The 20,876-nt window shown below is 41.4% G+C and overlaps 1 protein-coding gene across 1 annotated transcript in view; it reads right to left on the reverse strand.

The window, feature by feature from the left end:
* ube3c (ubiquitin protein ligase E3C) overlaps window positions 1–13,966 on the reverse strand; it is a 29,027-nt gene extending 15,061 nt beyond the window's left edge. Inside the window, exons 1-14 of the mRNA XM_027274213.1 lie at window positions 13,825–13,966; window positions 13,151–13,267; window positions 13,015–13,068; window positions 11,968–12,042; window positions 11,156–11,302; window positions 10,941–11,065; window positions 10,687–10,844; window positions 9,873–10,026; window positions 8,581–8,801; window positions 8,278–8,429; window positions 6,802–6,989; window positions 3,819–3,905; window positions 3,537–3,697; window positions 3,023–3,249 (exon numbers count right to left, since the gene is read on the reverse strand). Of these exons, the coding sequence (XP_027130014.1) occupies window positions 3,023–3,249; window positions 3,537–3,697; window positions 3,819–3,905; window positions 6,802–6,989; window positions 8,278–8,429; window positions 8,581–8,801; window positions 9,873–10,026; window positions 10,687–10,844; window positions 10,941–11,065; window positions 11,156–11,302; window positions 11,968–12,042; window positions 13,015–13,068; window positions 13,151–13,216 (1,815 nt within the window). The 5' untranslated portion in view covers window positions 13,217–13,267; window positions 13,825–13,966. The remainder of the gene's footprint in view (window positions 1–3,022; window positions 3,250–3,536; window positions 3,698–3,818; window positions 3,906–6,801; window positions 6,990–8,277; window positions 8,430–8,580; window positions 8,802–9,872; window positions 10,027–10,686; window positions 10,845–10,940; window positions 11,066–11,155; window positions 11,303–11,967; window positions 12,043–13,014; window positions 13,069–13,150; window positions 13,268–13,824) is intronic.
* Window positions 13,967–20,876: the final 6,910 nt, after the last annotated feature.

Genomic DNA, 20,876 nt, shown 5'->3' on the forward strand with positions numbered 1-20,876 from the left:
CGGAGAATGCAAAAAGAAAAAGGCACGGCAGCATCGGCTCACAGCACTGCAAGGAGCGGAGTGGCTCTCGAGTGGGCTGCTGAGGGCTCATGGTAACAATAATATTTCACTTTGACGTAATGTTGTGACTTTGTAGCATGCACAGAGCCATTTAAGGTGAGCGGCAGTATAGGCTACACAGGCAATCTGTACGCTGAAGTGGACCCGACTTCATTTCACATTAAGAAGCTGATCAGATCTGTGAAATAATTAATTAAAATACACTGTCTCTCTCGTGTTTAAATGTGTTTACGTGCACAATTAAAGATGTTGATCAGTTTTTCCCATCCAGACTTTGGACAAAAGTCCAGGATTGGGACTGTGGGCCACATTTTCTTGAAGTTTCAGCCTCCTTTCGACCGGACATAACAGGCTGCTGTTGCCATGGCTAGCGTCCCGTCAGACATCCGCTATATAACCTCACGCATGTCACTGCATGAAGATTCGTTAAGGGAGCCGTTACGCCTGCCAATAACAGTTACAGTCAGTCCATTTCCATATAATAACGGGGCTGGAATATTTCAATCGAAATGTTCTTTTCTAAAGCACGTCATTTTCATAGAGCGACAATCAATCTCGGCCAATCACTGCGAGGCAACCAGAGTCCGCAATAATGGCAAGTGCAAAATGCTGTAAAAGACGCGTGGCGATGGGTTTGGAGCGGGCCTACCCCCTGACTCTGGGAATGAATAAGCATTCCTTAATTAGCCCATCGGGTTAAGTGCAAGCCTTAATGGGCCTTTCCCAAACTCCAGCGTGACATCGTTCTCCAAACATGGCCAAGAAGAAAGTTCCATTAGCAATATTAATACAAGCTTAGTTGATCATTTTCATTCAATTAACTTCTTTCAATTAAATAGATAGCTCGACAATGGAGGTGATAAAAGATGGGGAGGGACGGCTGATGACACGAACCAAACATTAGCGTGTTAGGGGTCAGCAGCGTTAAACCGACTGTAAATCCCAGCGTTCAATTTGGAAAATGCATTTCCCCTGCTCCTCACTTCTTTAATGGGTCGTTTTAGCTGACAGGAGGCCTTTGAGGAGATCTTTTATGAAAATTCCCGACGTGCTCTTCGCGTGTTTGCCACCTTTTACAGAACTCCGGTGTTTCTTCTGTCAAAGACTAACGGCCAAGAACAAAGTTGCTTAATTACCGTTTCCTTGATCGAGAGTGGGAGGGAGGCGAAACGAAAGGAGAGATGTGGAATGAGAAAAAGAGCAGCGGAGAATGAAGTTAATGCTGTTTTCTGCCTCATTTCCTCAGGGTAAATAACCAATGGATGACCTCCATGGCAGCACTCCACCTTGTCTTTGCCTGCTCATGCATGCAGGCTTGATTTCCACTAACACAGACACAGCATTAGGCCACTACGCTTCAATGCACAGAGAGGCTACACGAGACTTATCCCGGATGTTAATGTGTCACATATTACAGCTCATGTGCTTAGAAAAAAAAAAAAGAAACAGATCTTGAAATATTGTGATGAAAAATATTTCTTGTTACACAAATATTGGCCATGTGGAGTATCATTATTACATCCAGTGTGATCTGTGCTACAGGTGTGGTACGACTGAGGTCAGGGTTTGATTCTTGACACAGTACTCACAGTATTAATAATTAAGCAGTCCAGTCATTGCGGGTTATATTTCTGCTAATCATACAAAACTCTTTCATTTAAAGAGCTTAAAATAAAATGACAACACTTTTATATGATGCAGTGGCTCGTAGTTTAGTATTAAACACAGTTTAAGGAAGCGGAGAGGACTGTTTGATATGTTTTATACATATGGTATTTCATGCTTTTAAGTTGTAGAAAGTCCTCAAATAAAAATAGATATTATTTTGTATGAAGACTTCACACACAAAAAAAAAAGTCATGTTTTCTACATGAAGTACAAAACATTGGACAATGTTTCAACCAGACTGACAGCTGAAAAGTCAGAAAGGGACAAAGATACCTGACCAGTGGTTAAATATAAATATAAGAAACCACCAGTAACTGGTAAAAAAAAAAAATCTTAACATTAAAATCTGTGCAGATTTAAACAGGAACAACAATCTGTATGTACACACACACCTTATTTCTGTTGCTATGTTTATAGACAGTAGGGAAGGTGTGAGACATCAGAGGACAGACAGTGAACAGAGAATAAACAGTCATGCTTGTTTTGTTTGTAACACTGCATCAAGTGTCGGTTTAACAGCACTGACACATTTCCCCAAATACAACTCGAGTAAAAAAAAAAAAAAATTGGTACCATATCTGAAATAATTTTAGAAAATGAAGGTGTCTTTGAATACATTCTTTTTTTCTTAATGTCCATGTCAAGATTAGACTGGAGTAAAAGAAAGTCAGTCGCCAGAAAATATATTTAGGACGAACAAACATCCAGGACAAAAAGGGAAATTTGGGAATATTATTCATGATTATTATTCATACTTATCCATCACTTAGTGCAGTAGCGATCATTGCCCCAGTTATGCTACTAATAATACCATTTCACTATTTAAAGAGAATGAACGGAGGCACCGTCACTGAAGAAACACAAACTGAACACAAGAGAACTGAATCTTACCAAAGTTGACCAACAAGTCAGGACAGAGCTGCTGTCGGCTCCTAGTTGTTACGATGCGTTCAAGTGCAATCCTGTTAAATTTATTTTTTTGGCAAGAAACTTGAATAAACTGTTGTTTGAAGGAAATGTGCCGATGTTTTCACAGCAACGTAAATTATAGATGTTAGCGAAGAAGTTATGACCTGTTTAGCACTAGTTATAAAGGAGCTTATTCAGCATTAAAACAGGCAAATTAATAAATTTAAATACAATAATTTATTTCCTGATCATCTGAATTGTGTGTTTTTATGCACTTGCATAGATAAGGAAGTGAAAGTAGAATTTTGAATTTGAATTTGGGATGGTTGAAATCATTTTTTTGTAAAATAAAATAATAACGTGCGGGTAGCTTTAGACGTCTCACCTTGAAGAGCTGCACCCAGCGTTTCTGCTCGGCCTGGATGCGCTGCTGAACCTCGGTGTTCGTCTTGACGCCCACACTGCGGAAGGCGGCCATGTACTCCTCGCGGTGCTCTGTTTTGGTCTCGGGGTAGGCCAGCTTGATGATTCCCAGGCATGCGTCCCTCAGACAGCGAGACAGAGTCACCAGCTCTGACAGCGTGAAGGGCATCATGGTGGACTGCGTCTGACCTGTTGAAAGGGGAGAATGGATTCACTGTCTTTTACAGATATCGATTTTCACATTTGCATGGCGGCAAGACGGAGTGCAGCTGCTGAAAACAGCAGACAGTATATTATTTTGTGGAGACCACCGAATGAGGGGAAACGGTTAGATGATAGATGAGTAGATCAGTGTGTCCAGCTATCCTGTTGCCACAAAAAGTGGCTATAACCAAGGGCACAGATGAGGAACACTAAGAAATCTAATGTGAAAAGAAATGACATAAAAAAAAAATTAAAAAAAAGGGGAAAACTACCTTCCATTTCCATTTGACCGAAAAACTCGCTGTCGTGCACAGAGATGAGCGAGTGGCTGAAGAGAGAGCTGAAGAGATAGAAGAGAGGAATGATGCGGTTGGAGTCCTCGAACGTCATGGGAGATCCTCGCGAGATCAGCTGCAACAGTGGCACCATGGAGCTGAGAGGGCAGAGAGACAGACAGACAGGAAGAGACTAAGTAAACAGAAATAAACAAATAAATCTGAATGAACGATTGTACAGACGCACACACAAAAGATATCAGCTTTTAATTAGCTCACCCGGTGATCATTTTGGTCGTCATGGAAGTTATCAGGTGCCAGAGATGCCTCAGGAAACGTGCATTGAAAGCTAAACTGTACAGAAGTCTGCAGGGGACAAAAGAAAAGCACATTATTTTGATAAAGTATGCACCTCTCATCGACAAAACGACACGCGTTACAGAGCCATTTCATTCAGACGACACAAGCAGTGTGAAGAACAGTAAAATTATTCTCCGTCAATCTGTCTGCGGTGCTTGTTAACTTTGCCTCGTTAACCAGAGGATGCAGGTAAAAAAAAAAAAAAAAAAGGGAGGAAAAATAAATGACACTGTTAACCAACATTTCCCTCATAGAATTTTCTCTGCCTTTCTCTCCCCTTTTATACCCTGCGAGGGCCGAGAAGAGATTAAATGAGCCATTAAGCTTTATTTAGGCGAGGCACCTTCCATTAGTAAACTAGTTGCTGGCGAGGGTACCCAGCTCGGGTCATAAACAGCCCTCTGGCTTCCTGCTGGAGCCCCATTTAACTTAATGGCCAGGGGAGCAAGACAATGGGAGGGACGGAGGAGGAGGAGGGGGAAGCCTGGTCCTCGCTGTGACCCCGCAGCGCCAGCATGCTTCCACACTCACAGTGAATTACATGATAACGCCGAGGAGGGCCCCGCATACCTCTTCGCTATAGATGCTCTGCACTCAACGGGGCTGTGGCACCGAGGTGTGAAGCTGCTCTTTGTTCAAGTGTATGTGTGTGTGTGTGTGTTTGTGTGTGCTCCTAAATTGCATGGCTTTTCACACAGAGGGTAAGTACAGGTGACAATAATGTGTTAAGTAAGCTAAAAAGGTAAAATAAAAGTGCCCGTGCATATAATAGGCCCTTGTTTAAGAGTGACAGTGCTGACACCTATAAGGATGCCTGCCTTTAATAGGGCGGCATCGTGTATTCTCCGCAGAGTAGAGGCCTAAAGGTCAGCGTAGAAAAAGGAGCTGAAGAAAGCAGACAGAGAAAAGGAGGATCTCAGATTTGCTGAATACCCTCCTCTCAATGTCAAACGCTCAAATCCCCATTCCGCCATTCAATCTCAGCCGAACCCATTCAAAACTCCCAAAATGGAAATGAGCATTAAGAGCATGGGTGTCACGCGGGCGTCAGCGTCGACTTGAAAAATGGTTTGTGCCGAGCACACACCATCTGTCAGTAGTACAAGGCTCGGGAGAGAAGCGAGGAGTAGTGCTGTGGGCTCATAACAAGTGATGCAAGTGTTTGATTGAAATGGGAAACAAAGCACTAAATGCCAGCTGACATGCTGATTTACGGCCTGAGAGAACCCAAACCCCCATTTCAATCATGGAATGAAGCACTAATAAACAAAGTCAAGGCATCAAAAGGGGTTGTGTGTGTGTGTGTGTGTGTGTGTGTGTGTGTGTGTGTGTGTGTGTGTGTGTGTGTGTGTGCATGTGTGTGTGTGAAAAGCAGCTTGATGAATAACACCCAGATCATTTCATTTTGCGGTGATGGAAGAATCTCTGTTCAGCGGAAAACAATAAGAGCGGCGCTCGGGTCAGATTTGATGCCGAACAAGTGAGTTTCTACCTAAATCCGCATTAAGTTTTACAGACTTTTCGGATTAACACGATCGTTATCTCACGACAGCACGAAAATCACAGCAACCACTCAAAAGTAAATGAAGCACCGAAAGCTCATCTGTGCTTCACTTTCATCAGAGTTAGCGACCGAGTGTCACACGGGGTGAAACCGAACCATCAGAGTGAAATTACACCAAATATCCAAGGCTAATAAATTAAAGTGAAATTACAGCGAACACACTAGAACAAACCTGAGCTTAGCACAATTAGAAAACCAATCAAAAATCCATTTCGGCCCCCTCGAATCCTTGTAGAGCTTTTAAGTCGTCCTCTGAATAAAATTCATTTCACCAGACATTTTACATATTTATTAAAAAAGGCAGCGTGCCGGGCCGGCTGGACGACCGGCCAGCCTCTCTCTCTCTCTTCTTTTTTTTTTGCTGTAAGAGCAGTAAATCAAGGCCGGGATGCAATTTGCTCCCCTTAGCCTCTTGTAAAGCTATCCCGTCCACTCCTGCAGTGATTAATCTTTCTCAGTGAGCTAATTATTTTGTACAGATATCCAATAATGATGGAAGACGAAGGGCAGGATTTATGGTAAAAGCGAAGAGAGGGAAGAAGCCGTAAAAAATTAAAGGGGGGGGGCAGAGGAGGATGGACGCTGAAATTCTTCTAAATTCTGGTCAAACATTTGTAAGCAAATTACTAAGTGACCACACAACTGCACGTGTCCAGTTTTTTATTACCGAGGAAGCTAATTTATGTGCATCCTTTTATGTATGGTTTTGGGTAAGTTATGGGCGATAGCAAACAGTAAGATACAGCTGCAAAACGTGATATGAATCTTCATACATCAACATCCCCACCCACGCATTTTAAATCAACTGGCAGCAAGTGGCTCCTCTAATAATTAACTAGAGCAGGTTGACCATCCACAAAGCTCAGTCTGGATCACCTCCTGTCAGTCAATGCACCATTCAGCCCCCCCACACCACCTCTGACATCCTGGCCCTAATGTAATCAACCTGAGAAGGGGTAATTGCCCTCATCCAGAACTGACAGCTTCCCTGACATCCCTGCTTCCTTTGCCGGTTGTAAATGCCAGTGGGTGCGGACCACTGATAACTGCCTGCCTCACTTCACCGTTATTTACATTACTGCTTACAGCGCGGAAACACATAAAGACACAGTTTTCCTCTCAATCAGGTAGGTGTGTAAACAAGCTCTCTGAATGCAGGGCTGCTCCTGACACGACGTGTAAAATGTTATGATATCATATAAAAATGATATATGTTTATGTTTTGATTCGGAAACATCTGCATCACTGTGAACTTGATATATTCAAAAATATTATACCTACAATCTCATATTTTTGATCAATATTCATCTTATTCACGTCGCGTTTGTGGATTCGTACCTGACTTTCGGCACCATGAGGCGATGCTGGACCATGAGCGTGTGACATATGGACGCCATCATGGTGAAAACGTCCTCGCTGGCTGAATCTCGCCACACCAGGTTCAGCAGGGCGTTAGTCTGGTGCTTCGTGTCCAGTTTGTGGACGCACTCCTCTGTGATCAGCTGCACGGAAATTCTGCTGTCGTCCTGATAGAGAAGGAAACGCACGTGGGGTTGGAAGACTAAAAAACAAGGAGTACTTCGACCCATCATGCCCTTTATTTGACAAGAAAAAAGGACAGAACTGAGAGGACATGAGGGGATGTTGAGCATTTAGATTACAAAGTCTCAAATCTGAAGGCCATCACCTAATCAGGTAAACATCGGTGAGACATGTAGTTATGTATTTAGGACTGGCAGCGTTGCCACAACCATCAAGGCACGATAAAGGCACAATGTTAATGTGGCCTCAGACCAGAATTGCTCTTTATTTATATTACGTTCAGCCTACCACTGCTCTGTCTGCACTGCATGCACACAAGGCTGCAAGCTTTATTTGTTAGAACACAAACACAAATACAAACTATATTCTTTGTGCTTTAATAGTATAATTATATTTACCCACACGTGTGTGCATAAGATAGCACAACTGTATGTAACAAAACTAGCATGAACATGACTTCAATTCAATTTATATAGTGCCAATTCATAAGAGAAGTTATCTCATGACACTTTACAGTTATTATCTACAGAGCACTTGGCGATGGTGGCGAGGAAAAACTTCCTTTTAACAGGCAGAAACCTCGAGCAGAGCCGAGCTCATTGGTGGACGGTCATCCGCCGCGACCGGTTGGGTTAAAAAGAGAGAGAGGGGCAGAGAGAGGGAGAGGTTAGATAGATTAATAGAGAGATAGAGAGACATGACATGTTGCACGTGTGACAAATGTTCGTTGCTACAGGTTATACATGCTGGCCGATTTGGACCAAAAGTCATATCTTGATATTTTTTTGCTGAATGGCGATACTCGATATATATCGCTATTTTTTCCGTGGCCGGATAATTTCATACGTCTATGATTAATGGCCCGCCGGTAAATTGCACTCATACTACAAATCCCACATTGCACTGCAACAGCTGACACACAGGTCAAGACCTGTGCACCACCTCTAACCCCGCTGCTTCGGTTGTTTATTGAGACACTAATCAGTGGTTCAGTGTTGACAACTTAGCGACTTTGTCTCTATATTTTGCGACTTTTCAGACTCTCGAGCGATTAGTTTTTTCCCCAAAAAGCGACTAGCAACAAATCTAGCAACTTTTTCTGGAGTTATTGGAGACTCTGACGTGATGACGTCAATGTATGCGTATCAGGGCCAGTCCAGTTTGGGTCATTGCATCCCTAATGCCACATTTATGAGCCTGATTTATCAAGACAACAAATACTAATGTTGTTATAATCTCATATAGACGTACATGTTTATACATGTGTCGTACCTGCATGGGAGGTGGATGGATTCCAGTGTCATCCTCGTCCTCCGAGTCGCTGCCAACTTCAGGCCTGTTGCTGCTCTCTGACACCGGCAACAGCGGCAGCAGCGTCTGCAGAGCCCGAAGGTACAGCAGGAGACCCTCCTCTGATAGTGAACCTGCCAGCACACATCCATCACCATTAGTGTGCACACCATCACATCTGCATCTCTATAAGTCAACGCATGTTTCAAATGAGCCGTACACTGTACATATAGGGAGTGTGCAGTACAAACACAGGTGTCAACACTTCTAGACTCTGCCACCCACCTAAGCAGTTCTCCCCTGCAGAGAGGACAAAGTAAAACACCCACGGCGCCTGGTTCTGCGGTGCCGAGGAGGAGCCGATGGTGTCTTTCAGGGAGCTCAGGAAGGCCTCGAACGGGAATGAGAGACGAACGTCGGACAGCGCCGGGATAAAGAAGTGAAAGATCTGCTCGGTGAACGGCGCAGAGATAAACTCCTCAGTAAAGGCTGAAAATACAAACTGCCTGTAAGATGACAGACATGAGACAGGTTAACACGCTGCATGAAAAAGGGGCAACAAACAAACCAGAAATGTTGATACAGAAATTAGCCAAGAGGGTGGCTTGTTCTAACACCACCCTGTCTCCTTCTGCTGTGTGAGTACTCCCAATATTGTGTCTCCAAACAGAGCGGCTTTGTGTGGCCCAGTCACACACATCTGGTGGGCCAAGTCAGATAATTAGCTGTTAGAGTCGGTGTGTACACAAGTTTCTCTCACTCCCGCCTTGCTTTTCTTCAAAGAAGAAAAGAAGTGCCCTGTCGTTTGTTATTAAGAATGTCTGAAACTGAGGGCAAACAGCCTGATATTCTGCACTCTGGCGAGCGAGCAAGTCTGGGGGCCTTTTATGGCTCGTTGTAAATTGGTCTCTGAAGCAATTACTGCTTCAGCGCTGGCTGGAGAGGACAAAAAAACTGCTGCAGTTTGTCTGATCAGTTTGACGGATGATTTTCTAAAGGAGAAGGTCTTATTTGTGCTCGTCTTAATTGTCTATAGGGATCTCCTCCAGATAAAAATCACAACTAGGTCATCAATGGCTGCACTGACCGCGCAATGAACTAAAAGTCTATTGCTCACGGACACTTCAGCAGGAGGGGTACCCTCTGTAATCCATGATATTTACAAGAGGTCAGGAAAATTCAGATTTTCTTCAGCTCTTTTGGCCAGTAACTAGTGACTCATAACACATTTAAATATGAGAAGAATGTATCTGGGTAACTGTTGCTGTATGTCACACACTTCTACTCTTGCAGCATTCTGCCCTTCATATTCTCGTGCATGCCACTGTTACCCTTCCTGACTGCAGCCTCTGAAATGACCTCTCGACAAAGCGACAAACAGCAGTAAAATTTGTTCTGGGCTGAGAACTCAGTAAGGGTGACCCATGAATGAATACCTTAGATATAGTCTGATGCCATCAGACTCTATATTGTCCCTACTGACCCTGAGTCTGTCTAACCCTGAGAGAATGAATATAAATTTTAAGTGGCAGAGGAAAAGATCTACTTTGGCTTTTCATTTTACTCTTGTGCCGTACCTTGCGCCTGTTGTGCAGGAGGAGTAGGTAAAGTGCAGAGGTTTGAGGATGTGCTCCAACAGTGTGCTTGCTAGAGGGACAGAGGGAGCGTCGCTGTACTCCAGACTGGAAGGGAGTCTGTGATTCACGAGAATGTACAGCGACCTGTAGTATCCTGATGAGAAGAGAAATAAAAAAAAAAAGGAGGTTAAGTCACTGGTTTATTTTATAAAACATCTACAAATGTTATAATTACACACTTCACACTAGAAGCAATAAAAGTCGTTGTTTGCCATGTAGTTTTGGTCTAAGAATCAAAATCAGTTCAGTTTTTTATTAACTTGCCCTTAAAAACTGCGTCAGCTGAAGCAGAGAGTGTGAAAGGAGAAGCAAGGGTAACCTGCAACATCGACCGTAACAGCACTCCTCCCCCTATGCTTCGTATTTTTAGCTGTAAAAGTAGGGCTTGCCTGGTTAATTAGGCTTCAAGACATCTGACTGCAGTTGACACAGTGCCGAAAATTAAACAAGATGCTTTGTGTTGACGGGCGCGAATTATTTTAAACAGCGCTGATTAAATGAGTCATACCTCTCGGAAATTGTAAACACAATGAGATGCACTTGACCTGTGCACGGCACTATATATATATATATATATATACACACTCAAGGTGCCAGTCAGAGCGGGAACTGCCCATGTACAGATAAAAGTAGTCAAACACACTCGAGACCAATTGATATTGACACACGTTCACCATCTCTGTACAGCCCTTAATGTTTGGCAATTAGGCCTTGTTTGAAGTACACACTTGAAATGTGATCGCTCTGGACTTACCTTTCTGTACCATATAGTGCAAAATCTGCTCGAGTAATGAAGCTACATAGTTAGCATCTGGAATAACGGGAAGATAGGTTTTCTCTGAAGAAAAGATTTCTAGCATCCGCATGGGGACCGACACATTTAAACTGTCGTCCTTGCAGTTCTGTAGGAATCTGAGGAGACAGAAAGAGCAGCAAGTAAGCACCTCACCACATATTTATGCGTCCAGCAGCTAAACATTTGTTTTTCTTTTTTTAAGAGTACTGTACCTGCAGCAGAAGCCTAAGATCCGCTTGATCTGAAACATACATGTTTGTCTCATGTTTGTCTGTGGGCCCACCAGCAGCTTCACAAACTGACTGTTGAGTTTCACCAGGTTCTGGCATAACCATATCTTTATGGACAACACAAATAAGACACAATTAGTAAGATGCGCATCCTGTGAAACAATCCGTATACTTGTCATATCACTTGTCATTCTCACCAATCTATGTGCATCCACACTCTGTCTGTAGAAAAATATGAGTTGTCTTGATAAAAGGCAGAGACTAGGACCATCCAACGCGTGCTGAACTCCCCCTGCCAGAGTCTGGCTGACACGCTCATCAAACTGGGCTCTCTGAGTGGCATACTGGAAAAAAAGAGTTCAAAGGTTACATACGTTTTTGTTTGAAGGCTCCATCTGTGATTATGAAACATGACAAAGTCATTTTTATCTCTCACGTGATGACGTGTTGTTACTTATCTTCTTTGTTAACGCACAGGCTGTGGTTAGGGTCTCGTAATGAGCACTGAATGTGTGTTTATGGTAACCATCAGTGCATTAATAAATGTATCAACATGAAACATTAATTATTATTAAAACAGACATGTTTTTATTTTCTGAAAGAAAGTCCACTCCTCACAACCAAGGCACGACAGAGAAAAGGTAGAAAAATAAGTGTCACCAAGTAAAATGAAAAAATAATAATACTAACAAAAAAAGAAGGACGTAAATGTTCATCACCAGACTTTGTGACACTAACCCACTGACTGCAAGCTACTTCGCCAAAAACAGCATCTACGAGACCACGAGACAGGCACGAGAGTTAGTATGTGAGCGCCGACATGCAACTTCACTGAAAGTTACCAAGCGGGAACATCTCTCAGACTCTTTACCAGTGTTTAACGCCTAACTTATGTAAGTACCTCAAAATGTATTTATATGTTGTTTGACTCAACAACAGACAGCTGATATTTCAGATGTAGAGCTTAAAAGAGCTTCAAAACAGAGCTGTGAAGTGCTCGCAGACCTACCTGTCGTTTCAAGTCCTGGTAGCCACGTATGTAGGACTGAATGATGATGGCGTTCTTCAGCCGTTTTCTTTCATCCTGAGAGATAAAAAAAAAACACAACTTAGGAGCGATGAAACAAAAGAGGCAGATTAAAGATATAATATAAAGATATAAAGAGGCCTTTATATCATGAAAACTTTAGTGTTTACTCTTTGGTGGCATACAGTAGTATGACTCGACTTCTTATCGTCATCAAGGGTTTCTTCAAATAACCACGTAAGACTGACACATGGAGCGGCGTTAAAGACTTGATGACTCAACTTTTTTTTTCTTTTTTTTACATATACCCAAAATACAATCGCACACACACACACACAAAGAGCTCATAGACATGCAAATGTGGAGAGAGATGGTGTAGTGATGGACAGCCACGTAGCGCATACAGGTAGCAGTTAAGGTAGTGGTTGCCTCAGCAGTGCCCAGTGTTATGGAGTTTTCTATCCTTAGGTTACATGAGGTCACGTGTGGGCCTTGAGGTCCTCTGCAGTATTACTGTAGTTGTTTGGCTTTGATTGGGAACAGTAGGTGACAGTATATCAACACTGTGGTGGCCAGGGTCGAAGAGACCTATTGCTGCCTTCCTAGACATAATAGATAGTGTCTCCAGACTAGAATATGCTGACAACAACACCTGCATGAGTAAAAACATTCTCTTTGACTAATTCTGGGCGTGTAGTATTTGTGGTCTTATCTTTGGGTTTAAAGTCGATCCACCAGCACGAGTTGGGCAGAATGTGAGACCGACTCAGGCACTTCTGATGAACTTTGAGAGTGTCTCTAATTCTCCTTGATCAAGCGTCAATCAGACATCAGAGGCTCCTGAACACTTTCTTCCTTCCTGACCTCACCATTGACCTTTGACTTCAGCAATTTCTCCACAACACCCAGGAGTTGAACAGGTACCTCTCTCTCCAGCTACCGTACTTTCGGTCTACGCTCAAAATACTGAGCTGCTGTCGCCTCCTATTTCACGAGTAGCGTCTGCAAACAAAACTCAGTAAGAGTCACCTCTCTTTTCCGTCTTTCTTCCTGAGTGCGGTGCAGCAGAGAGGCCTTCTCCTCCTGGGGAAAAAAACAACAGTTTAAACAATAACACGCTTCATGATGGGACTATTTGTTTTTTATAAAGAAGAACCACCTTTACCTTTTTACTCGCTCCTCCAAGTGACACCTTGGGTCTTGTCTTGAAATCTCCCTCAAAGCTAAACATTGTTAGATTATTCCCATTGACTGACTCAGCTCGGAGGCTGCCACTTTATCTCTGCGAAACAGAGAGAGAAAGTGAAAGCTGTTACCTAATGTCCAAGGCAAAGTGGATGATCATGAAATGAAACTTCAACTTATAAACAATTAACTGAAGCTAGCTGGCTTTACAACCTTTTTTTTTTTTGAACAAGCTGCTGAGTTTAGCTGTCTGTGATCTATAAGAGAAACAGGTATTTTTAAAGCAGGTTAACTTGAGTTAAGTCCCCGGCTGACAGATTCACGTTGTGTTTTTACAACAATAGTTAGCTCGCCGGTTAAACTGGAGCTAGCTCATGACTCAGCAGCTGTCAGCCGGCTGTGTGAGCCGCCGTGTTTACGTCGTCTGAGCCTGAGCAGCAAAACCCGAGACACCACAACACGTTTTATTAATGACATGTCGAGGCGCTGGTTCGTACATTTGTGATGTTACGTGGTTTTGTTGACGTTAGCGGTGCGGCTGGCTAGCAGAGGAGCTAAGGCTAACTTTACGGACACACACAGAGAGAGTCTCTCCTTTTTTTACTGTGATAACTCCGCTTACAGGACACTCGTCTGATAATTAGAGCAGTTTACCTTCGACTTTTGTGTTAAGGAGTGAAACAAGACACTGTGACTCTTGAGGGGGCAGGCAGTTTAGGTTAATCCAAACGAGTCTTCTCTCTCTAGAAATCAACACAACACAGCGAGCAGGCGGACAACTTCACTGGTTCCAGTTCCTGCGATATCTGGAAGCTGATTGGACGAAAGCCCTGTCAGTCAAATAAACCGAGCCGCTTAAGCCCCGCCTCTCACCCTAAAGACACATTGGTAAAGCTTCTGTGACGTGTTTCCTGTTTACATCTGTTTACAGTCCTTATATTTATTATTATTATTTATTTATTTATTTATATATTTGGACTGTGATGAATGTGCTTTTTTTGTAAAACAGAAGTAGAAACACTTTTTATGTTCTCTTGCAATCTATCTGATTTGTTTTGGAAAGACTTTGAAAAGAAAGAAATTGGTTAACCTATAATCAGGGGCGCCGTATAGGGAAGAAAAATTAGGACAATTCCAAGGGCCCACGACTGACAGGGGCCCCCAAAATCAGATGTGGTGGGGTGGTTGGTAGCGTAGTAGGTTAAGCGGCCGCCCCGTGTGTGAAGGCTATAGTCCTCGCTGCAGCTGGACCCGGTTCGAATCCCGCATCAGACGGCTAATTTACTGCGTGTCACTCCCCCTCTCTCTGCCCCCTGCTTCCTGTCTATCTTCAGCTGTACTATCAATAAAGAAAAACAAAAATCTTAAAAATAGATGTGGTGGGGTGGTTGGTAGCGTAGTAGGTTAAGCAGCCGCCCCGTGTGTGGAGGCTATAGTCCTCGCTGCAGCTGGACCCGGTCGAATCCCGCATCGGACGGCTAATTTACTGCGTGTCACTCCCCCTCTCTCTGCCCCCTGCTTCCTGTCTATCGTCAGCTGTACTATCAATAAAGGAAAAAATAATCTTAAAAATAGATGTGGTGACAACAGCTGCGCAGAGGGGGCCCAATTTGATTTTTTTTGTCATGGGGCCCTAAATTTGTTTGGTCTAGAGACAGTGCCACTGAGGAAAAGACAGGAGGCAGAGCTGGAGGTAGCAGAGATGAAGATGCTGAGCTTCTCTTTGGGAGTGACCAAGATGGATAGGATCAGGAATTAGTACATCAGAGGGACAGCACATGTTAGAGGTTTTGGAGATAAAGTCAGAGAGGCCAGACTGAGATGGTTCGGACATGTCCAGAGGCGAGATGGTGAACATATTGGTAGAAGGATGCTGAGTTTTGAACTGCCAGACAGGAGGCCTAGAGGAAGACCAATGAGGAGGTTTATGGATGCAGTGAAAGAGGACATGAAGGTAGTTGGTGTGAGAGAAGAGGATGCAGAAGACAGGGTTAGATGGAGGCAACTGATTCGCTGTGGCGACCCCTGAAGGAACAAGCCAAAAGGAGAAGAAGAAGAAGGAGTCATGGGGCCCTAAATTCCTAAATACAAAAACTTTAACACTATACACCTATACAATATCCTATTTTAACACTATATACACATGTATAAATAACAGTTAAATAAAACCAGTAACAGTAAAATAAAAACCAAGTAACAGTGAACTATGCAATATGTAAATAAATAATGTAGGTGTGCCACCCCTGACTTACAATAATGTGAGATTTGGTTTCATAATGGAGGACAGAAAACTAGAATATAACATAAATAATTTGGTTATACTTGCCAAATACTTGTTATACTACACCAAATAATGTGAATTCTCAAAAAATACCCCACATTTCAACATTTTTTAAAAATAACTGCACTTTTACTTTGATTTTTTAAAACTTAAAAATATTCATGCAGATATTTTCAACCAATAACCTGTCACAACAGTTATATCTAGAACTTTATTTATGTATCTATGAACTTTTTATATGTAAGATTACAAGTCTGTCACATTTAAGTTTTATTTTTGATTTTCTGTTTCCCTTTTGATCCTTACTATACTCATGTAACTATGCTGGTGCTATGTTACTATTGTACAATGTGAACTTGTATGACTGAATTCTTTATTTGTTTGTTCTTTCAATAAAGTTTGGAATAAAAAAATATTTACAGTCAATCTTCACGTTTTTGGTTTGTTTTATTTTATTATATGTGATCAAATATATGCATGTTAGTGTTTAATGGTATTATATAACAGGTGTTTTTTCTCCAGCGTTATATTATACACTTTTACTGCTCAAAATTAGCTTCTTCTTGAAGGTGAAAGGTTACAGGCAAAGGCTGTACCAGGAGGGGTACAGCCTTTGACCCCACCTTTAGATAAGGGAAAAGTTGTGTGAAAGTGTCTTCTCTATTACCCCTGTCAACAGGTTTACACGCACACAGACACATTACTTTAATCAGCATTTATGTTCTTCTCCCCTCCAAGTCTTGGAGACTTTGAGTCATGGAGTCTTGGGGACTTTGCTATTGGTTGTGCTTAATGTAGGTCCTAACCGCAGGCGATTCGCACGAGGACGAATCGTTGATGTGGGAGTGCTCGAAGTGCTCGCAGTGGCTCCATCCAACCATCCAATAGCCAGCCGGATGCAGACGGATCGCCCCTTCGAGAAAATGTATGTATCTATATATGTATCTTGTCAACCTCGTGCTTTCACTGACTTTGGTGTCTGATTCAACCAGCTCTAAGGTTACGGTTTTATACCCAGAAAAAGAATGCCAGACACCATTTACATTTATTACTTTATTTCAGCCATTTGAGAGGGTTAGCCTTGCATCTCTCTAACACCAGATATCAGCTGAGGTTATTTTACAACTGGGTTCCCGCAGCAGACGAGGGGATAAATGCTTAGGTCTCCCCATGCTCGAGGTCTTTCTTCATTTTTGACCAATCGCGTGCTGATTGACCTTGTCTTTGCAAAGAATCATTCAGAATTCATTCTTGCATTCTGTACACCACCATTTCCTAAACATTCTCTTTTAACTTTACCTACATTACGCACAACCAATAGCAAAGACCCCAAGACTCCATGAATCAAAGTCCCCAAGACTTGGAGGGGAGAAGACCATAAATGTTGATTAAAGTAATGTGTCTGTGTATGTGTAAACCTGTTGACAGGGGTAATAGAGAAGACACTTTCACACAACTTTTCTCTTATCTCCTCTTGTACTGTAAGTGGGGAAGTGGGGGGACCCCTCATTAGGTCAAAGGTCAAAGTCGTAAAACTGTCAAGCATATCTCTCTGCTGTGTGTCTTTGGACATGTCCACCAATTCATCCAACTGGAGGGAAACTGCCTCCACTGTTTGTATTTTCTCAGTTATCTGCACTCTCACATTAAACATTATTGGTGAAAATTGTTATTATGACAAAAATTGGTGGCCCCCTTGCAGTACCACTGCAGACCCCCCTAGGTTCATGGATTGAAGACCCCTGAGCTAGACTGTTTATTATGTGGTCTGATCTGACATCTGGATTAGTTACCCACTTCTTTAACCCAGTGACACAGTATACCTCATCATCTTGTTTCATAGAACATACAACATTGTGGCTGATCCCTTTTACCCTGCACACAAACTCTTTGAATCACTCCCCTCTGGCAGGAGGCTGCGGTCCATCAGGACCAGAACCTCACCACGCCACAACAACAGTTTCTTCCCATCTGCTGCTAGTCCTATCAACAAGGCCCCGGAGCCCCCTCTGACACTCTCTCACCCTTCACCCCAGCATCTACATGTCACATTGACATTATATCTACAAACTCTACACTTTATTTAGCCTCTTCTGGACTTCCTAAAACATATTGTACATATATTATCACATATAATTATATCTTCTAGTACTGGATGGATTTTTATCTTCGTTATATTTTTACTTAATGTTTGTTATGCCCCAATTACACCAAAACAAATTCCTTGTAAGTGAAAACCTACTTGGACTTTTCATCATCCTTTGCACTTTTCGCATTTTTTTTTATCCAGGGTACAAATGTAATTGTTGTTTATATATATACATGTATATATATAAATACACAGACACACACATGTTTATGTTTACCTGTCAAGTTATTTGTTTCAACTGTACTTAATTAGTTATTAAACCATAGCCAACACTAAAAAGAAGGTCCTTAAATTGCTCAGAAAACATAACATACAATCTAAACATACTGCATCTCTTGATGTCTGTAGGAAGCCTGTGGTGTACCTCAAGGTTCATTCCTTGGACCAGTTCCAGTCTACGTCACAACTAAAGGGAATGATACCCCGCTAATGATACACTGCTCACACAGTGTTTTGCCTTTGAGCAAACAGAAAAAAATGGATTCTGCATAACTGTCTTATTGATGTTATACGTACAATGCCGTCCTTTTTTTTCTCCAGTAAGTATGATGGGATTGCTACAGCAAGGTTTAACTTAAGAGTGATCAAACTGTATCTGTTTAACGTTTTCTTTCTGAATTTGTGATCCTTAAAGAGAGAAATGAGCAGCTCAGCTGAGTCACTTTTTAAAAATTCTTTCATATTCATAAATATCTATATCAGATTTATAAATGTCTGTTTGTTTGTTGCTATTTGCTTTGTGCATATGTAAAATTAACAGTATTATGTTCCAGGATGATGCCACCAGTGGTGTGATGGTTTATTTCCTTTACTGTATTGCTCTGTCTTTTGTGTTTGGTTTGTTCTGAAAAGAAATAAATAAGACTATTAAGACATAATGATTATTTAAATTTCTATCAGTTATATCAGATATAATTATTATTAACTATTGGGTTAACATGTATTAGGGTTGTCATGATATCAGATTTTCATTACACGATTATTGTGCCAAAATAATTCATAATGACAATATTATCACGATATCTATAGAAATTTTTTGGGAAAAAGAATGCTATCAGTCAAATTCATCCTTAGCTCTTATTGTGTGTTGTGTCTCTTTTTCTGGCACTCAAACTACAAATGCAGGGAGGTGGAGTGAGCCTCTAACTATACAAGCACAGAAAAAGAACAATTACGCTGAGTGTGAATCAAAAGTGAGAACAAAAATGATTTCAGAGGCGTTGGATTATTTACAGACTATTATCACATGTGTATTATTATATGACCAGACCTAACATATAATAATATAATAATAAAACATAATCTAATACAAATGCCCTGCAAGAAAGCCTAATATGTTTATGTTTTGATTTCAACGCCTCGAGCAAAAGAGATAGAGAACTAAATATTCATATCAAAATACACAACCACCACTACAAATCAATGCCAAAATTGACAAAAGCGACACATATTTTCAATGCATTGGAACATATTGAAATGAGCAAACACCTTCTCAGTCTGAGTATTTTCCAAAGCAGCGCTGATTGTGGTCATTTTCTAAATTTAAATGCATTCACTGTCCACGTTTTCCACTCTGGTGCATTCAAAAACAAGTCCTATTAATAATGCCTGTCACGTTGCATTCATAAACTGATTTATATATATCTATATTAATATGTATGTATTGTGAGATTCTTCTGCAGGTTGTAGACATTTTGAATATTAAATCCACCTGGAGCTTCAACCTGAAACAAAAGTACAATTTTATAAATTAAATTTGTGCTTTACTTTGTAGATATTTATTTATTTACTCCCTCACTGTAGCCTTCATGGGAAACTAATTCACTTTACATATTTGATTTGATACTGATTCATATTTTGTAGCCATGTATAAGTATTTATGAGTTACATATATTATTGTTGGTATTATTATTAGTGCACTTTTTGTCAACAAACTGATGACTGGTATCATCGAGCTTTTTATTGGCTGAACGAATAAAGGCTTTAAAAGCATGAGCATGAGGCAGAAGCAAATGGCTTGATCAATAAGATCTGATTGGGCCTATATATAATACTGCAGAGTGATGTTGAGGGCGACAGGTATTCCCTCCATTCACAGTGTATTGATAACACGTCTGAGACAAATTAAGCGGCAATATTGAATTTCAGACTTTGAGATGCTGATGTTTCTCTTCTAATTATCTCTGCTGATATTGACATTTGGGATTTTGTCTGACAGAAATTAGGCAGCTCATTGGAGGTGGAAAAAAATCTGCTGAATGATTATGAGCCACAAATGTTTTTTTAAAAGCATTTTCTATAAAAACACATTTCATGAAAGCAGCCAATTTAACCGAAGATATTTATTATATTAAGAGAGACAGTGCGGGTCCCTTTAAATTGCCTTTTCATAATGAACACATTTACCGAAGGTAATTAATATATAAACTATCCCGATTTGTCACTTTGATTTGTATTTTAGTTAATTGTGAAAGTAATTACAGAGCAAATTAACAGCTTTCAGGAAAGACCAAGGTTTTAGGGTCCGGTTTCATCTGAGGGTGCCTTATTAATTTTCTCTCCCTTAGATGTGATGAAAAGGAGCGATAAATCTGGGTGATCGGTGAAGGCCAATACTAAATGGCTCCATATTTCACCGCTGCTTTAATAGAAATATTCATGCGGGCTACCCCTTAATGAAATTAAACCCGCGGTGGGGACAAGGCGCAGCTCGGCTGTGTGGCGATCAAGACTCCGGCTGTTATAATAATCACGCAAAAGAATAAAAAAAGCTGATAAATGCGTTTAATTGATGAGAGAGGTGCAAAACAAGACTTCTGTTTTTGTCACTAAATATCCAGAGGTTAAGATGTTTATTTATCCCTTCACAATATCATCATTTTATGGAGTGTGCATGCTTAATTTAGATTATTTTATCCACAAAAATAAGTTGGCACCAGTCTATCTCCGTCTCCTTCCTCTCTTTCTATTTTTTTTCCGCCCCACGTTTCCACGCAGCCCTCCACATCAATCTCCCAGTTATCATTCTGTAATTGGTCATGATCATCAAGGTCCACAATTAAATGGCGATCCTTTACTTGAAAACTACCCGGTGACTTGTTGATTTCCCCCGAGCAAATAAACGTCCCAGGAGCGCGGTTAGCTGATGAATTGACAAAAACTAATCAGCTTTATTGGTAGACAGGTTAAGGGCAACTGGGTGTCAATAATTCTCATTTTGACCTCCTCTTCCATTAACTTTAAGTGGCTTATTAGACCCAAGTCACCCGGAGCCAC

The sequence above is a fragment of the Larimichthys crocea genome, chromosome XXIII (assembly GCF_000972845.2).
Source record: "Larimichthys crocea isolate SSNF chromosome XXIII, L_crocea_2.0, whole genome shotgun sequence".
NCBI classification, from domain to species: Eukaryota; Metazoa; Chordata; class Actinopteri; family Sciaenidae; genus Larimichthys; species Larimichthys crocea.